Source organism: Carettochelys insculpta, chromosome 12 (genome assembly GCF_033958435.1).
Source record: "Carettochelys insculpta isolate YL-2023 chromosome 12, ASM3395843v1, whole genome shotgun sequence".
In the NCBI taxonomy this organism is placed as follows: Eukaryota; Metazoa; Chordata; order Testudines; family Carettochelyidae; genus Carettochelys; species Carettochelys insculpta.
The window spans coordinates 9,302,552-9,319,833 of NC_134148.1; the positions used below are offsets into that span (position 1 = coordinate 9,302,552).

Here is a 17,282-nt window from a genome sequence, read left to right on the forward strand (position 1 = left end):
CTAAAGAATCCATGAGGTGACCTGTATGATGGCTTTTATTAGGTTGGGAAGCAAAGAGGAAGGTTAAAAGGAAAAACCAAGGAAAGAGGTATAAGTAATTTTAAATAGTTTTAACTCCGGGCAGGGGAAGGTCAATTTGCCTTCCCCCTTTGTGCCCCGGCTGGTTTGCTACGCCAGCCAATTGGAGACCCTAGGGCTCTGCCTGCTAGGGCCTCCTCCCAGCTGAGTGAGGGGCAACGTTAGCTCCTCAGCCAGGGCTCAGAGGATAGGGACAGGTAAGGCAGTAAGGTAGGATGCAGGGTGTGTAGGGCAACTGGGAGGTCAAGCCTCTACCGAGATGACCCGCCTGCTCTGTAAGCTAATAATACACTCACTAAATAAATACATTCACTAAGTAAACACTATTAACTTTAACTAGATTAACAGATTAACTATAATTGTAAAACTATTAATACAAGTGCGCAGTAGGAAAGTTGGTAATTTAAACCTGGGCAGTAAGGCCCAGCCTTAGGGTCAAGCCCCTGGGTGTGACCCTTCCTTGGCCCTGGAAGGGCGCGGTCCGGGTCACAACCCCAAACCCCCCGATGTGGGGACCCAATGCCCAAAGTGTTGTGATAATATAATTTGTATAGCTCGGGCTGGGCCTCGGGCCAGTGAAAGTCAATGCGGCCTGGGCTGGGCCTCAGGCCTATGGTAGTTCTTATCGCCTGGGCTGGGCCTCAGGCCTATAATAATCTGTGTAGCCCGGGCTGGGCCTCAGGCCTGTGAAAGTCTGTGTGGCCTGGGCTGGGCCTCAGGCTCGTGAAAGTCTGTGTGGCCTGGGCTGGGCCTCAGGCTTGTGGTAGATTTACGTGTCCTGGTGATTGCAGTCTCGTCAGGCAGGTGGGTTGTGTCCAGTAGGTAGTGTCGTCACCGCAGGGTGGTAGGTGGCGGGAGCGAGGGTGCCGCTTCGATGGCAGGCTCTGGCCTTCAACAGCTGGGCACGCAGTACCTCACCCTAATGGTGAGGCCAGTTCACCACCCAGCTGATCCACCTCAGAGCCTGCTTGCTGTTTAGCTGGCAGACCCTGGGTTTCAACAGGCGAGCGCACAGTACCTCATCCTAGAGATGAGGCCAGTTCGCCGCTCGCCTGATCTACCTCAGGGCTGCTTGTCGCTCTTTCAGTTCTGAGGTAAAAAAACAGCACGCTGTCACCGCAGCAGGCGGGCCCTGCTGGACAGTGCTGGTGTTGACTCAGGAGCTCTTCGAAAAGGCAGGAGCTCTTTGAAAAGTCTTCACCGCTGGAGTGGCTGTCCAGAGACTCTCCTGGGTGCTGTGCTGCGCCTGCTTTTATCCTTTGATTTCATGCATAATTCATTAGTGGATTTTAATATTCATGATTCTGTCCATGGTTTTCAACCAGGTCCTCCAGGCTGTGGAAGGTTCTAGAAACTCCTCACATATGCCCAATCAGAGGCCTGGATTTTGAACCTGGGCATTAAGTGTTTATGAGTTCAGGGTTACCAGGGAAACCAACTGACTCAGAGTGACCATTACAGGGGGCTGCTAAATGGCAGCCTATGTGATTTTAGATTCTACCTGTACCTGTAATGATGTTTAATGGCCAAAGGCTTGTTTCCCCTGACCCACGGGGGTGATAATGCCCGAGGGATGAAAAATCCCTGACAGCTACTTGACTGCTTTTTGTTCCAAAATAAAAGGAATACCAACATGGAGCCTCTTAGATCATTCTCAATATGGTTGTGGCAGCTAAAAAACTGATTCATCAAATACTTACCTTCATGTGCAGCATTAGTGTCATTGACTTCACTGGAAGTACGTAAGAAAAGATGAACACTTTCACATGTGTTTCCAAAATCATGTCCCTTAATGTCTGACTTTCACTTACAATAGTGCAGAGAAGTCCAGGATAGTATTTGTCTGCCGCCTTCTGTACTGAATGTATTATTTCTTAAAATGTTTTCTTTTTAAATTTAAAAGGACAAAATTTACTTTAAGCAGAGGACACAAGTTTAATGGAACACCTGCTTCTGGGATAGAGTAATATATTAAAAATTATAATAATCAAAGAATTTTAATTTAATTGATAGATATTCACATAAATATGCATCCTCTTTATCAAGAGGAAACAGCAAAACAGAACAAGAATATTGCCCTTATTTGGTACTTTTAAGGGTTTTTCTTTAGGTGTACTTTAAAGGCAGGCACCACCCTCCTGCTCCTCTGCAATAGATCTGGGTGTATATTTGCAGTTAGAACTTTGTTTTTCTAAGGAAAAAAAAGCAGATTTGCGATATTGAAACATTATGTGAATTTTATCAAATTTGACAATTTGTTTTGGTCATCCTCCTGCACCCATCCCTGCCCCCCCCAAAAAAAAATTCTGAAAAAATCAAATAAATTTTTTAAACTTGAAATGACTCTTCATTTTAAAATGTCCTTTTTTAAATAAAACCAATTGAAACATTTTAAAATGGTCAAAAATTAAACAAATCATGTTGATATTGAAAGAAATAAAATGTTCTGTTGAAAACTGGCAATAAACTGAGACTTCTTGATTTACTGAAAATTTTAAAATAATTAGTTGTTCATTTGACCCAAAGCAATTATTAATTATTACCTATTTAAATAATAGAAAATGGAGAAATCCATTATTTTTCCAGCTCTACTCTAAATCCCCTCACTTACTCCATGGCTGTTCTGTGCTTCCTTCCTCCCCATCTTCTTCTTTTAAAGATTTCTCTCCACATGCTTGTTTGCGGTGGCCTGCCCCCTTATGGGGGCTGTAAGATTACTTTTTATTATAGTGCCCATTGTGAAAGGACTTTTCAGCCGCTTAGCAAAACTAGAGCACAAAGAGAATGACTGCCGGGGAGCAGTGAAGGGTGCCTAACTGCTGAAAACCCCAGTAACACTTCGAGTCATAAGTATCAGAGAGTTAGCCGTGTTAATCTTTAGCTTCGAGAACAAGAAGTCTTGTGTCACCTTATAGACTAACAGATATTGTGGAGCAGAAGCCTTCGTGGGCAAAGACCTGCTTCATCAGATCTGATGAAGCATTACTTTGAGTCATAGTTCATCTTGGGTTGACCGAGAGCTTAGATTATCTGCAGCCTTTTTCTTGCTAGTTTTGCACTGTGTACACAACAGTGTGTGTTTGTGTGTGTGTGTGAGAGACAGAGAGAGAGAGAGAGAGAGTGAGAATGTGTGTGTGTGTGTGTGTGTGTGTAAGAGAGAGAGAGAGAGAGACAGACAGACCTCTAGAGATATTGCAAAGGATTTGTCCATCTTTCAAGAAGGTTCATTTTCACATCTAAACAAGTTTTGTTCTCTTTGAAATCTATTGGTATTTCTGGTATCTTCTATTAGCAGAAATGTGATAAATGGTTTGGGCCACCCCTTACACAGTTGTGAGGAAATTGTCTGAATTCATCTAATGGTGTATTTTTATGCCTAGAGTTAATTATTACAGCTGGAGGTGAAAATGTGCCTCCAATACCAATTGAAGATGCGGTCAAAAAGGAACTGCCCATTGTCAGCAATGCTATGTTGATTGGAGATCAAAAGAAGTTCTTATCAATGTTGCTGACCTTAAAGGTAAACTACTTTTACTGTTGATTTTGACAAAATCACTCCCCATTAAACGCCTGAGATGTGAAATCTTCCATATACTTCATTAATTTAATGATGCCTGAAGTTTAGAGGTGAAAAGATTTGAAACAACCTGGATATTTTTCTGCTTTAAAAATAGCAAAGGTGGGTATGTGTGTGGGGGTCCACACTGGGAAAAACGTTCAAATGACAAAGCAAAGACCACTGGTTTTACTCACACGGATAGATTTGCTGTCAGATTTTTCACAAGTAAAGCAAGATTTGGCCTATGTGCTTTATAACAGACAAAATACTTCACATCCATTTCTAATATTCTTCTATCCACAAAACAAGACTTTCACATTCATTAGGAAAAAAAAAGGAGCAGAAGTGAAGTCTCCATGAAAAAGTACATTGCTCTTCTCTCTACAATACTGGCTGTTTTCACTCTAGATGGGCAGAGTCTGCAGAGTCTGTCCAGGTTTGCTTATTACAATCGGAGCATAAGAGAATATTTGCTTTCTAACAGAACTTGTTCTCCAGCTATCTGTTACTTTTGGGAAGAAATCACAGAATGAATTTAGGAACAATATTATGAATAGTTGAGCTACAGGATCAAGCCCAATGGAAAGATCATCCTTTGTTAAAACGTAAATATTATAGTAACAGAACGAAAACAAGGGCCCACTATATTATGTATATAATAATAATATGGCCCCTTTTCATCTTGAGAGACAGTGGTTAGCAGCAGTGGTGAGGATCTCTGGGCATTGTTTGAGTTTGCAGCTTCTTTCGTGGCTTATCTGTCCAATAGTGGATTTGCACAGTTGATTACAATAACTGCATGTCAGTCTATTTTCGAATTTTTGAGTCTGAGAGTTTTTCCTTCTAAGACGAAGTTCTTTGGTGTGCTTGCACATATACCATGAAAGGATGATTTGCCCTGTTGTAGCAATTGTCACCAGGTATTTCGATCTGATGATGTTGATTCCCAGGATTTTGGATCTATGCTGAATTTTTTCATGGTGTTTTTGCACATATGCTTGAATCTTAGCTTTGGTCTTCCTCTTGTTCTCAACCCAAATGACAGTTCACCAAAGAGGATTTCTTTGGGAACACAGTCATCACCGATTCTTCTCACATGACCAAGGCATCATAGTCTTTTGCTATTGAGGATCACTATGAAGCTGGGTATGCCAGATCTTGACAGGACATCTGCATTTGAAACTTTATCTTGCCAGTTGATATTCATAATTCAGCGGAGGTGGTAAAGATGGAAGCTCTTCAATTTTTGCTCCTGGTTCAAGTAGGTGATCCATACCTCAGAACCATATAGCAGGATACTCAATACACATGCCTGGTAGATTATTATCTTTGTTTTCACTGTCAGCTGAGGTTTCGTTTCATAAGTCTGCCAAAAATAGTAGCTGCCTTCCTGATTCTGATGTTCAGTTCTTCGTCCATGGATAGGTTTGTGGTGACAGTAGATCCAAGGTAATAGAATTATTGAACCACATCTAATGGGCTGTTAGCTAGAATGACATTGGGTCACTGGGATATATCTTGAGTGAGTACAACAGTTTTCTTCATGCTTATGTCGGGGAAGACAACTTGCAGGCTCTGGAGACAGAAAATCCATCAGTGATTGTAACATGTCTTCGTTATGAGTGACAAGATCTGCATCATCTGCGAAAAGGAGTTCCCTGATGAGGACTTTCTTGACCTTAGTTTTGGCCTTGAGTCTTGCCAGGTTGTAAAGAGAGCCATCTAATCTTGTGTGGAGAAATACATTGCTGCACGAGTTTTGAAATGCACAATATAGTAGAACTGAGAAAAATATGCTGGAGAGGGTAGGGGCAAGAACACACCCTGGTTTGACTCCACCGTTCATTGCAAATGGTTCCAATGTAGCTCCATCATATTGTACTGTTGCTTTCATGTTTTCATGAAAGGATGTGATGAGCTTGAGTAGAGTCGGTGAGCAGCCAATCTTGGCTAATACTCTGTATAGTCCTGATCTACTGACTATGTCAAAAGCCTTTGTCAATTCCACAAATGCTATGAATAATGGTTTTCCTTGTTCTCTGCATTTTTCCTGTAGTTGTCAAAGTGAGAAAATCATGTCCATTGTTGACCTGCCAGCTCTATAGCCATATTGTGTTTCTGGATAGACTTGATCTGCAAGTTTTTGCATGCATTTGAGAATGACATGGACAAATGCTTTTCCTGTGATGCTCAGTAACGAGATGCCTCTGTAGTTGTTGCAGTCACCCATATCACCTTTGTTTTTATAGAGAGTGATGATGTTTGCATCCTTTATGTCATATGGGACATTACCTGCTCTCCAACATTTTAGGAGTAAATCAGAGAGGAAGGGGATTATGTGTATAAGGTGATTTAAAAAACCACTACACCCATTCCCAGAGCCTAGATCAGCTGACTTGAGCTTTCCAGGCTCAGGCTGCAGGGCTATGTCTACACTAGGAAATTAGCTGAAATTTGTTAAGGTTTATTTTGTAGCACCCAATCTTGTAAACTTCAGGATGCATGTCCACAACAGCACATGAAGTCAACAGAATGTATCCCCATTAGGATTGGCAGCTTCAATTTTGTCAGCAATGCACTGTGGATACATATCTCACTGTTTCTGCTGCCCCATTGCACTGTGTCTGACAGGACAAAAGAAGTGCCCAGGTGGTTCTGGCTGTGTCATCAGCATCCCATAGTGTACTTATCTCCTACCCTCCCTTTGGAAAGCAAATGGCGGAAAGTGTTTTTGTTCCCTTTTTTTCATATCCATACAGATGCCATTGCAAGGCTAGCATGGAACCTGTAGAGCTTAAAACTGTTGTGACAAATCTTATGAACACCTCATGTATTGTGCTGTAGTATGTGCAGAGCCTAAGCAGCAGCTGTCAGAGTGATGAAGACTCTGAGGGCAACATAGACATACACGAATGTGAAATGCTAGGGAGGAGGAATAGGGAGAGGCTGGCTGCTCTCCATGCTTTATACACGTTGGCATGCTGGTTCTGGTGCTGTGAAACAAGCTCAGACTGGTGGGATTGCATTGTTCTGTAGGTCTGGGATGATCAGCAGCGGCTAAAAAACTTCCATATGCGCAAACCCACTTTCATGGAACTTTGTAATTTGTTTTCCCCTAGTCAGAAGCCCTGTGATAGAAAGATGAGACTTGCTCTGACAGTTCAGAAGTAAGTGCCAATAGTGCTGTGGAAACATACAATGCCAAACAGGTACCCATCAGTGAGCAATCAATTTGGCGTGGGCAAATCTACAGTGGGCCTGCTGTGATCCAGACAGCCAATGCAATCAATACCCTTCTTCTACAAAAGACAGTGATCTTGGGAAATGTGCAGGACATAATGGATGGTTTTGCTGCAATGGGCGTTCCCTAACTGTGGTAGGGTGATAGATGGAATTACCATCCCTGTCTTGGCCCCAGCCCACCTTGCCACACAGTACATAAGTTGCAAGGGGTTCTTCTCCATGGTGTTACAGGCATTGGGGGATCGCAAGGGTCACGTAATCAATATCAATATGGGATAATCAGGAAAGGTGCATGGAACACTCATCTTTAGATCTCAGGTGTATTCAGAAAGCTGCAGAATAGAACTTTCTTCCCGGACCAGAAAAATCACCATTGGAGATGTGAAGATGCGAGTAGTGATCCTGGGAGATCCAGCTTACCCTTTGCTTCATTCTCTTATGGCAGCTTGGACCACAACAAGGAGCAGATCAACTGCAAGCTGAGCAAGTGCAGAATGGTAGTAGCATATGCATTTGGCAATCTAAAAGCCAGGTTTAGGAGCCTCCTGACTCAGTTAGATCTCAGTGAAAGCAACATTCCTTTGTGGTAGCAGCCTGCTGTGTGCTCCATAATTTAAATGAGAGTCTGGGGGGCGGGGAAAATATGTCATGCCAAGCTTGAGGGCTCAGGCAGAGACACCAAGGCAAGAAGGAGAGCACAGCAAGTGGCACTTCTAATCAGGGAGGCTTTAAAAAACAGCTTTATGTATGCCCAGACATCGGCAAGACAGTAATGTCTGTGGCTGTTAAGGAGGTGACCCCTGTATGATGTGTGCTGACCAATACATCCTGTAGATTCCCTTTTCCTCAGTGTAACACAAGCAATAAAGAGACTGATTTTTGCAAGATTAATTGTTTTTATTCAGGGGACAGTAAAGGAATTCATGGCAGAGGCTTCTAGGGTGGGTAAGCAAGTACAAGAGGAATTTTACCATCACAGGTGGGGAAATGTCATGTAAGGCTGCCCTTGACTCTTCCTCCTCTCTCTGCATTCTGGCGTGCCAATCAGGGGAGATGAGGGAACATGGTGAGGAGGGCATGTGGTTCATCATGGTCTGAGGGGGCTCCTGCAGGAGCTCTTTTTGCTGCAGCATCAGCTTCAACATCTCTTATTGGTTCTGGACTTCATGCCTCCTGAGCACCTTCTTCACGATCCATTCACCTCTCCTCTGTGATTCTCCTCTATGCATTTAACTGTATTCTGTCCTTGCAGGCAACTTCCATGTGTTCTAGAAACGTATCTTCCCATGTTTGTTTTCTGCTTCAGATCTTTGGCAGTCTAATAGTTGTGGGGAATGAGAGGGGTGAGCAGTGGTCAATGAGCCCACTATTGTGCACGGTGCAACTAAATATAAGTGAAGGCCAGAAACTAGAGGGATACATTTACTATAGATAAGTTTAAAAACACACAAAGGAATTTCATCGAAGAACCTCTGTGGAACACATTAGTTCCATGAAACTACAAATTTTTTTTAAGCATCCCCTGTGCAACTGGTACTACATAAAGATCTTAAGGGATCTGCTGGACAGTTTGCTTCCAGTCATGGTAAGCCACAGATTGGGGCATGCTTTCAAACCTGTGACTGTGAAAGCAGTTTCTGCACCTGTACATCCTGGAAGCACGCTGGGGAGGTTCTTTGGGAGTGTGGCAGTGGCAGTCATGATGTGCTTCTCCTCTCCACTTTGCTGGGACATTGAGCCTTTCCCTCCCTCCCCAGGGGTCCATGGAAATGAATAGAGTTGGGCAGTTGGGGCAGGCATGGCAGTGTGGCTTGTGCTAGAAGGGCCACTCGCTTCTACTCATCTTTCTGCTGGCTCAGTGAAAGTTTCCCTCCCCACAGGAGCCTGGGGAATTCATGGCCAGATGTGCTGCTGAGGTATGTTGCCTGCTCCACTCACCATGCTGGTCAAACAGGTTCCTAGGCTATATCATGCAAACCTGGAGAGCAACAGAGCTGAAAGTAGTTGCCAGAGTGGTCACATTGGGGCACCTTCAGGAGGCGAAGAACATTGAATTTCACAACATTCTGTCTGTGCCACTCTGATGTTGACCATGCAAGGCTGAATTTGGCATTACTCTTTATGAAAAGCAGGAGTACAAAAGTCATCCTTAGGAACCCCTTAAAGTTGGTGGAATGGACTTTTTAGTGTGGCCTGAGGGCTTATAAAATTGACCTGTGCCACCTAAAGTCAACCTGATCTCCTTCTGTATACCACACCTCAAATTAGCAGTGCAGATGTTCAGGCTTGGGTACACCCCGCATGCTGTGACAGTTCCCCCTTCCTCACAGGGTGACAGCTGGATTCCAGCCCCAGCCACAAATGTCTGCACTGAAGTTTCATAGCTCTGCAGCCTGAGCCCCACATGCCCAGGTCAGCTGATCAAGACCTGCTGTAGTTATGTTGCCTGTCTTTTAATGCAGTGTAGAAATACACAGTGGTAATTTAGCCAAAGTCTATACAGAGCTTGTTCAATATTTTTGTTTCACATGTGCTCATCATATATGTATATATATATATATTATTGATACTCCTGAACTGCCCTCAACTGCCACTGTTTTGAGTGGGAATTGAGGACACAATGAGGACACTATAGGAGCCAGACATTAATTCTGAAACTCCATCACTTGATACTCTAGAGTACTCTGGACCCAGATACATCTGAGCCTACTGACAATCTGACGGAACAAGCCAAAGAATTCTGCCAGAAAATTGGCAGCAAAGCCACTAAGGTGTCAGAGATTGTGACAACAAGAGATGAGGCTGTTTACCAGGCCATTCAAGAAGGCATCGACAGAGTCAACATGAACTCCATTGCCAGTGTTCAGCATATTCAGAAATGGACAGTCCTGGAAAGGGATTTCTCCATTTCTGGTGGAGAATTTGGTAAGAGCTCTGTGTACTACCTTAGCACAGAAAGGGTGCAGAATTCAAAGTTAGGGATGCTTGTTCCTCAGGAATCATAAAGTTGGAACTTATGTATCTCTTCTGAAACAAATGGCAATTAACTAATAGCAATACACATAGTCAGCTTTCAGAACAATGATATTGGTACACTCTTAGGCATGTCAACCACTCCAGCATAAAACAAGTTCATAGTATAGCTTGGGATTTAAACCATGGTTTGTGAAATATGGGAGCTTTATAAAAAGTTTCCTATAATATACTAGCAAGTTAGCCTTGGTCAATTTTTTTTTAAATTGAAAAATTCAAGAAGTTGTAGAACAGGGGTCATTAACCTTTCCGAAGCGGAGGGTCACACTTTGACCTTTTGACCTTTACCTATGGTGGGAGTGCTGGTGGTACTTTTAAAGTCATTAATACACCTACATTCAACAATTTACATTAATAAATTAAGATGAAGAGCTTTACCATTGAGCTGTGGCTTGTGGCAGGAGGGAGAACCATGGCATGCAGAAGTTGGGCTGGCATGTGTTGGGGCCAAGCGAGCTGAGGGGGAGTAACTGGGCAGCCCTGGGGAAGCAGGACCTCCAAGCACCTTGCTGGAATGAACTGACTGCCCGAAGGATGGTGACAGTGGTTAGCAAGGTAGCAAGACAGGGCACAAAAGGAAGCATGCGGGCTTGGTCCCAAACACTGGGCAAAGGCAGGGGCAGCTGGACTGAAAACATCTGTGTGCCAGGGCAGAGGGAGGGACGAGGCTCAATCCCTGACCTTGTGGGCGGTAGGGATGGCAGAGCTAGGTGGTCCAAGGGGCTGTAGCCCCAGGGTATGAGGAGGCCCATGGCAGAGCTGGGAGGGGCGAAGGGGTTCAGTCCCGCTCCCCAGAGGAGAGAAGTGCAGATAGTGTGGAGTAGGGGTTCTTCTTTCCCCCTACCCACAGCTCAAGTTCTGGTCTTTCCTCAGCAGGTCCAGTGGCTGGGGCTCTGGCCTCGGTTCCACACTCTGGCCAGAGCCCTACAGCAGGGGCTCCAGCCCTGACCCTGTGCTGCTGCGGGGGCCCTACAGTTGCTGTGGTCCCCTGTGCCCCAGGCATGCATGTGGTGGGGTCTCCAGCCCCCTCCCCATCTGCATGTGGGGAAGCAGGGGTGGGGACTAAGTGCCTGGCAGCGTGCCGGTCAAAATAGGCTGGTGTGGCAGTGCCAGGGGTTGCAACCCCCGTCCTAGACGTTTGTTTCATGAGAATCAAAAATACCAAAAAAAAATGCAACCTGTGTTCCAGTCTGTTTAATAATGGGTAATTGTGTCTATAGTTCGTCTTAGCAGAAGGGGAAATTAAGTCAGTGAAAACAAAGTCTTGTTGTATAAGAAGTAAGCAAAAAAGCAAGGCCAAGTTTGCAGCCAGTCCTTGCCTTTTGAGGGGAAAGAAATATATAAGTGAAAACAGCTGTTAGTGAAAGGTTTTGGTTCCTTGCTTCACCAGCTTTAACTTCTAACTAAGGCAGTTATATTGAGAGTTGTATTACATGAAAAATTTATATTGTTGCCAAATACACAGACTTTCTAGTAAAGGAAGAACAGGATTGTATCAAAGGCAGGCAGGTAATATACATGGGCAGGGTTGCGGGTGGGGGAATGAGTCTGTTTGTCAGTGTTTGTTTCTTCCAGGTTATAATCTTTGCCTTGAGCAACACTTTGGGTACTATCTAGGGGTAAAATTTTCACACGTGTCAAAGTCCTGTTCCAGTTGTCTACTACTGAGATGATTTCCAGTCAAGTGAATGTGAGCTGTGCTGATGGCGAGAAAGTTTGAGACCTGAATTTCTTCACGCGCAACATTATTTCAGATCAGCACAATTCCTGATTGTGGTTTTTGGCAACCATGCATTTCATGCATGTGGGACTGGCTAATAGCAATATCCGCTATGGCTGCACCTGCCTATTTCTGCTGTCCCAACTAATGTAGCTGAGGGCATACTGTTTACTCTCACCAACTATTATGACTCAGCTACCTCCCCCACAACCCACACCCACACCCACACCCCTTCTGTGAGTGGAGTAAGCATATATCTCCCAACTCCCATTTGAGCCATGGCTACAGTAGTGCTGAGACATCTCTTACATTCCTTGCTTATCTTTAGCAAGACTAATAGAGAGTGGCTAGAGAAAAAAGTAATCAAAACACAACCTCACCCAAAGCCAGATTAAATTTTGGAGAGGACCCTCTGAGTAGGTTACCAGGGATTATTTGACTCCAAATCTATGACAATTAATCTCTGTTTTTCAGCTGGTACCAGAAAACAAATCACCTGGGCACATGGCACCTCCCTTTGATAAATGACTGGTACATAAAGTGCTTCCACCCAAAAAGCCTTGTTTCTATTGAATACAAAACACACATCTAACATGCCAATAATCCAGAGCATCCCAGAATATGATTATCCAAAGTTTGAGGTAGTATCCAGTGGCAGTACAGGTTTTGGGTGGATGGCCTTCCTCCTAGGCATTGGGCAGGTAGCTGTCAGACTGCAAGTTCACAGAAATCCTCGCAGAAGAACCTCTTCAAAGTATACATGCTCAGGTCTTGTCACCATTATGTGATGGATTGAGACTGCTTTGATTGGTCCATTGTTATGTGATGGATTGAGGCTGCTTTGATTGAATGTCGACGTTGCCAGCCCCGGAGGATGTGTAGACGTTATTCATCGAAATAGACTATTTCAATGTCGCTACATCGAAATAAGCTATTTCGATGTAGCGTGCACGTGTAGACATAGCCCATGAGAGACAGAAGCTTTCTCAGCAGGAGACTATCTCCTGCCAACACAGTGCTGATGTAAGCAGTGCTTAGGTCACAGCAACTTGCATCACTTGAGGTTGTGTAATTTTTCATACCCCTGAGTGACATAAGTCAGAGCAACTTAAGCTGTAGTAGGACACTAAGGGAGAAAGTTCAATTAGTCCTCTTAAAGTATGACTAATCAGGGCAGTAGCTACTTTGTTACCTCTGACGATGAAGCCTGATGATGCTTTGTCCACAAGTCATTTTGACAGAACTTTTCTGTCTGCTCCAGTTATCCCATTGCAATTCCTATGGGAGATCAGCCATGGAGGCAACAGGCACATGTAATAGAGTCAGTTCCTTTGGAGGAATGATGCATTAGAGCTTAACCGTCCAGCAAGCAAACTTTTCTGTAATTTCTCTCTTCTCTTGTACCCAATTATGGTTAAATTTGTTGTTGGTGTTTTTGTTTGTTTTAGGTCCTACGATGAAATTAAAACGACTTGCTGTGCTTGAAAAGTACAAAGACAAAGTAGAGTCATTTTATAAAGAATAAGGTTAGTCTTCCTGCCAAATAACATCTGCAAGGTCCCAGGAAGCAAAACAAATTCACCAATGCTGTGTTACAGGAAACAGCTCCCAAAAATGCATTTGAGGATTTACTTCTCTAGGCTAGAACACCTACCAAATGTTTTGCACCTTGTACAACAGGCATTAGAAGAGAAACATCTATAGAAAGATCTAGTTATAATTCTGCCTGCAACTTAATAAAATATGTTGCTACAGATAAGTATAGACACTGCCCTGTCATTGCATTTTACTTTTTGTTTTAAATGAATTAATGCCATACTAATGTGTGTGTAAGTGCTTATTGTAAGGATGTAGCTAATGTTCTTATAGGTTGGGTAAAAGAATAAGGGACAACTAAGAAATACCTTCATTGATGTCATTTTAATAATTGTATAAAAGCTAAACTGATAATAGTTCCAATATTGTTTGGTTGAGTAATCATGTCTAAGTGGCACCACTTAGTGAAACTGCTACATCCTTATATCAGTATTTATTATTCAGGTTAATTTTTAAAACAATAAAATTGAAATTTACAACCTCTAAAGCCTAAACTTACCTATTAATTTAAATTAAAAAAAAAATCAAACAGTACATCTGCTGTTGAGTTATGAAGATAATAAAAGCATAGAACTGGTGGAAATCCGACTATGCTCTTGGACCTAGTGTTTGTCAAAATGCTCAACCAGCTTTTGACAGCAGTAGTCTTCTCAGGCAGTATTTCTGTGTATTCAGCTGGTTCAATTGAATGATGAGTTCATTCATTTGGAAACCAACTGGAAGTTCAAAAAGAAGCAGAGCTTACTTTTTTCTTCCAGTCTGACTAAAAACTAGGTGTAAGAGGATGAGCTCCACAGGTACTAAAATGTTGATGCGCATAGTGACTAGTCCACGGCCTTAATTACAGACACTGACATTGTTAAATAAATCAGTTTATTTTAAATGCAAAGCATGTTTTGAAGATACAAAAGTTTGTACCCCTCATATAAGGTAGTTTAATAAAAAATTAAAACACTGTATGTGCATTTAATTGAATTTTAATTTCCATCTTAATAAACCTTGACTCAAATCGCAAGAAAAATATTAAGAATCTTATTACACTACCTAATTGCTTAAGTGTACAACTAATGTATCCTCCTGCTCAGCAACAAGAAGCAAGATGTTAAAGAAAAGGTTCTATTTCTGTGGGGTCCAATATGCTCCCCATTTGCTGCTTGTGGCTAATGGGAGTGGAGTGTGGTGGACTGTGGATCAGCAGCTCAGGAGAGTCGCACACATGGGGGGGGCGCCCCCCAGCCACTCTGCACATGTGCCCCACCACATGGTGCGACAAGCGTCTAGCAGCAGCAGCAGAGGCATCCCCTGCCATAGTTTCAGCAGTGCCAGCTAGGAGCCATGCAACTCCTTTGGCCCCAGTGCCTGTGGCACCTGCAACCTTGGCAATAACTCCGGTGAGTCAGCTGGAATATACAGAGGTGGGGTGGGGGTGCCTGGCTCTAGGGGAAGAGGGGAGGGTATTTATTTAGAGCTGGGGGAGGCAGACTTGGGGAGCTGGGCTTGTTGCTGGGGGTAGGAGGCGGGAGCCTGTGGTGAATGTGCAAGGATGATGAGAAGCATGGCGATCCTTGGCTTACTATTGGACTCCACTATCCTATTTAATTACAAATCAGTGTTTTAATGGTTACCAACAAGAATCACCTCTTCTTAGAATAGTGACAAACACTCATATAAAACTATTGAAATCACTGATTTAAATTAATCACCCTGCTGCAATAACAGGCTAGAAAACTAAATGGAATTACCAGGCAGCTTGAAATTTTCATCTATTTGCAGCACTTCACAAAATGCCTACCCCGGGATTTAGAGGTATGTGTGTTTGGCTACCATGTCACAATGTGATTATTTGTTTTAAATGCATACTTGTCAAGAGTCTGAAATTTCATTTCTGTATTAGATTTTTACAAACCTCTGTGGGCCACCTCCTCTTCCCCACCAAACCAAATAGCTGAAAGACTGGGGGCATAGCTCAGTGGTTTGAGCATTGGCCTGTTAAACCCAGGGTTGTGAGCTCAATCCTTGAGGAGGCCATTTGTGAATTAGGACAAACAGGTACCAAGGAGGGTGCTTGGTGCTGCCAAGGGGGCAGGGGACTGGACTAGATGACCTCCTAAAGTCCCTTCCAGCTCTAGGAGATGTGTACCTCCAATTATACCTTAGAGCCCAATATTGATATCTGCTCCTTGTGGAGTAGGAGGGCCATGCCACTTGGAAGGGGAGGACCCTTCCTGCAGCCATTTTATGGGAAGCCTGGCCCCTCCAAGCCACCTGACTGGAAATCAGGAGGCAGGGCCATGGCCATAAGAGCCTCAGTTGAAGACTCAGCAGGGGAAGGAGACACCCTCCCAAGTAGCCAGAGGACAGCTTTGGGCTCCCCACCTGGGAAGCAGCAGCCACCACCACAGTCCATACTGGGCCTCAAGAGGAGTCAGGGGATGGCCCCGGGCTCCCTGCTTTTGTGGTTGAGGGCCAAATACATGAGGCCAAGGCCTGAATTGGGCCACTTGGGCCCCTGCCAGTCCTTACACTACATGGACCCCAGAAGGGCCTGCATGACAGAGCAGACCAGCCAGACCCTGAGGACAGATCAGAGTATCCACCTCAGCTTGCACCCCAAGCCAGCCTGAGGCAGCAGAATCAGGAGGCCACATAGGCCTGGACTCAGGCCACCTGGACCTGATACCCCATGAGCCCTGAGATGTCAGATAGACTTTGGGTATGTGCCAGGGGAGAGACCAGGAATGGCCCAGGGGATGGAGCAGACCATTAAACCAGCAGCTCCACCAGGACAGGGTCCACATCTGGGGGGTCCTCTTCTACAGGGACTTCTCAGCCAGGCCCTTAGCACAGTCCCCCACCATCCCCAAGTGAACAGGGACACAGGGGTTGCCAAACTAACTGTATATATATAAACAGACAAACATTAGAAAATGTTGGGTCAGCATGTTGTGGTCTGGATTTCCCCACTGACCTTCACAGCAGACTGTGCTGCTGCAACCAGGGCCCCTGGGCCAGGACACAGTAGAATGGGTGGGCCCACATCCCCCCTGCCACCCACTTGCCAGGTGGTAGTCTCCCTGCTCTCTGCCAGCACAGGCAGGGTGTTGTGATTGTTTGCTGCCCCACCCTGAGCTAGGGCCTGGGCCACTGAGAGATTGATTGCCCTTTGCTGCCTGGCCCTGAGTTTGGGCCTGGGCCTGAGCCACCTTACGCCAGGGCTTGGACTCTTTTCAATGTGCACTGCCTTGCCCTGAGCTAAAGACTGTTGTTTCCAGACATGCCTTGCTCCAGGGCTGGGGCTTTTTTGGGTGTGCTGCCCTGCCCTGAGACTGTGGGCTTACTGTTGCCCAGACCTACAGCTAGGCCCTGACTTGTGAGCTAATTTCCCCCAGCACCTGCCTGAGGGAAGGCAGGGGGCTTTTGAACAAGTGACTCTCACCCACATGAGGCAAGGTGGGAATGCCCCCAAAAACGTGACTTGGGAGTTGTCTGGACACTCGTGGCAGGGGGGCAAGGATGGCTACCCACTGACCCAGAATGGGAGGAGCCCTTCCGGAAGCCCTGAATCTGCTACACCTTATCAAATGGACAAACATGTCTACAGATGAAATGGGAGAAGTCCACAAAAGTTTGTCTTTTTACTGAAAGTCACATCTTACAGATAGCTTGTAATAACACGTTTAACTATACATCCTATATACATAGATCTTACTGAAAATATCAGTAATCTAAGCATTTAGTCATCAGTTTTGGCTTATAAAAATACAACAAATGTTATGACTTTGAGAAGTCTTTTATTTTCTCACTTTGTGCATAATGGTAACTCAGTTACTTACTTAGCATAATACAAATGGATCAGGGAGCAGCAACCGCACCATGCACATTCAAATAAAGCTCAAACTCTGCTTCCACGAAGCTGTCCTGTGGTACTCCAAGAGAAGAAAAGTTACCTTTATCACCAGAAATGGTTATGAGTGCACAAGAGAAAAAAATCTTTATGCTTATCCCTGCTATGGGGTAGCAGAGATAAAATAGAAGTGAAACAAAATGACTTTG

General features: G+C 44.3%; 1 protein-coding gene across 1 annotated transcript in view; it reads left to right on the forward strand.

The window, feature by feature from the left end:
- The window catches only part of ACSBG1 (acyl-CoA synthetase bubblegum family member 1), a 91,968-nt gene extending 77,822 nt beyond the window's left edge, over window positions 1–14,146 (forward strand). The window contains exons 13-15 of the mRNA XM_075006719.1: window positions 3,459–3,598; window positions 9,559–9,805; window positions 13,082–14,146. Coding sequence (XP_074862820.1) covers window positions 3,459–3,598; window positions 9,559–9,805; window positions 13,082–13,158 — 464 coding nt within the window. The 3' untranslated portion in view covers window positions 13,159–14,146. The remainder of the gene's footprint in view (window positions 1–3,458; window positions 3,599–9,558; window positions 9,806–13,081) is intronic.
- Window positions 14,147–17,282: the final 3,136 nt, after the last annotated feature.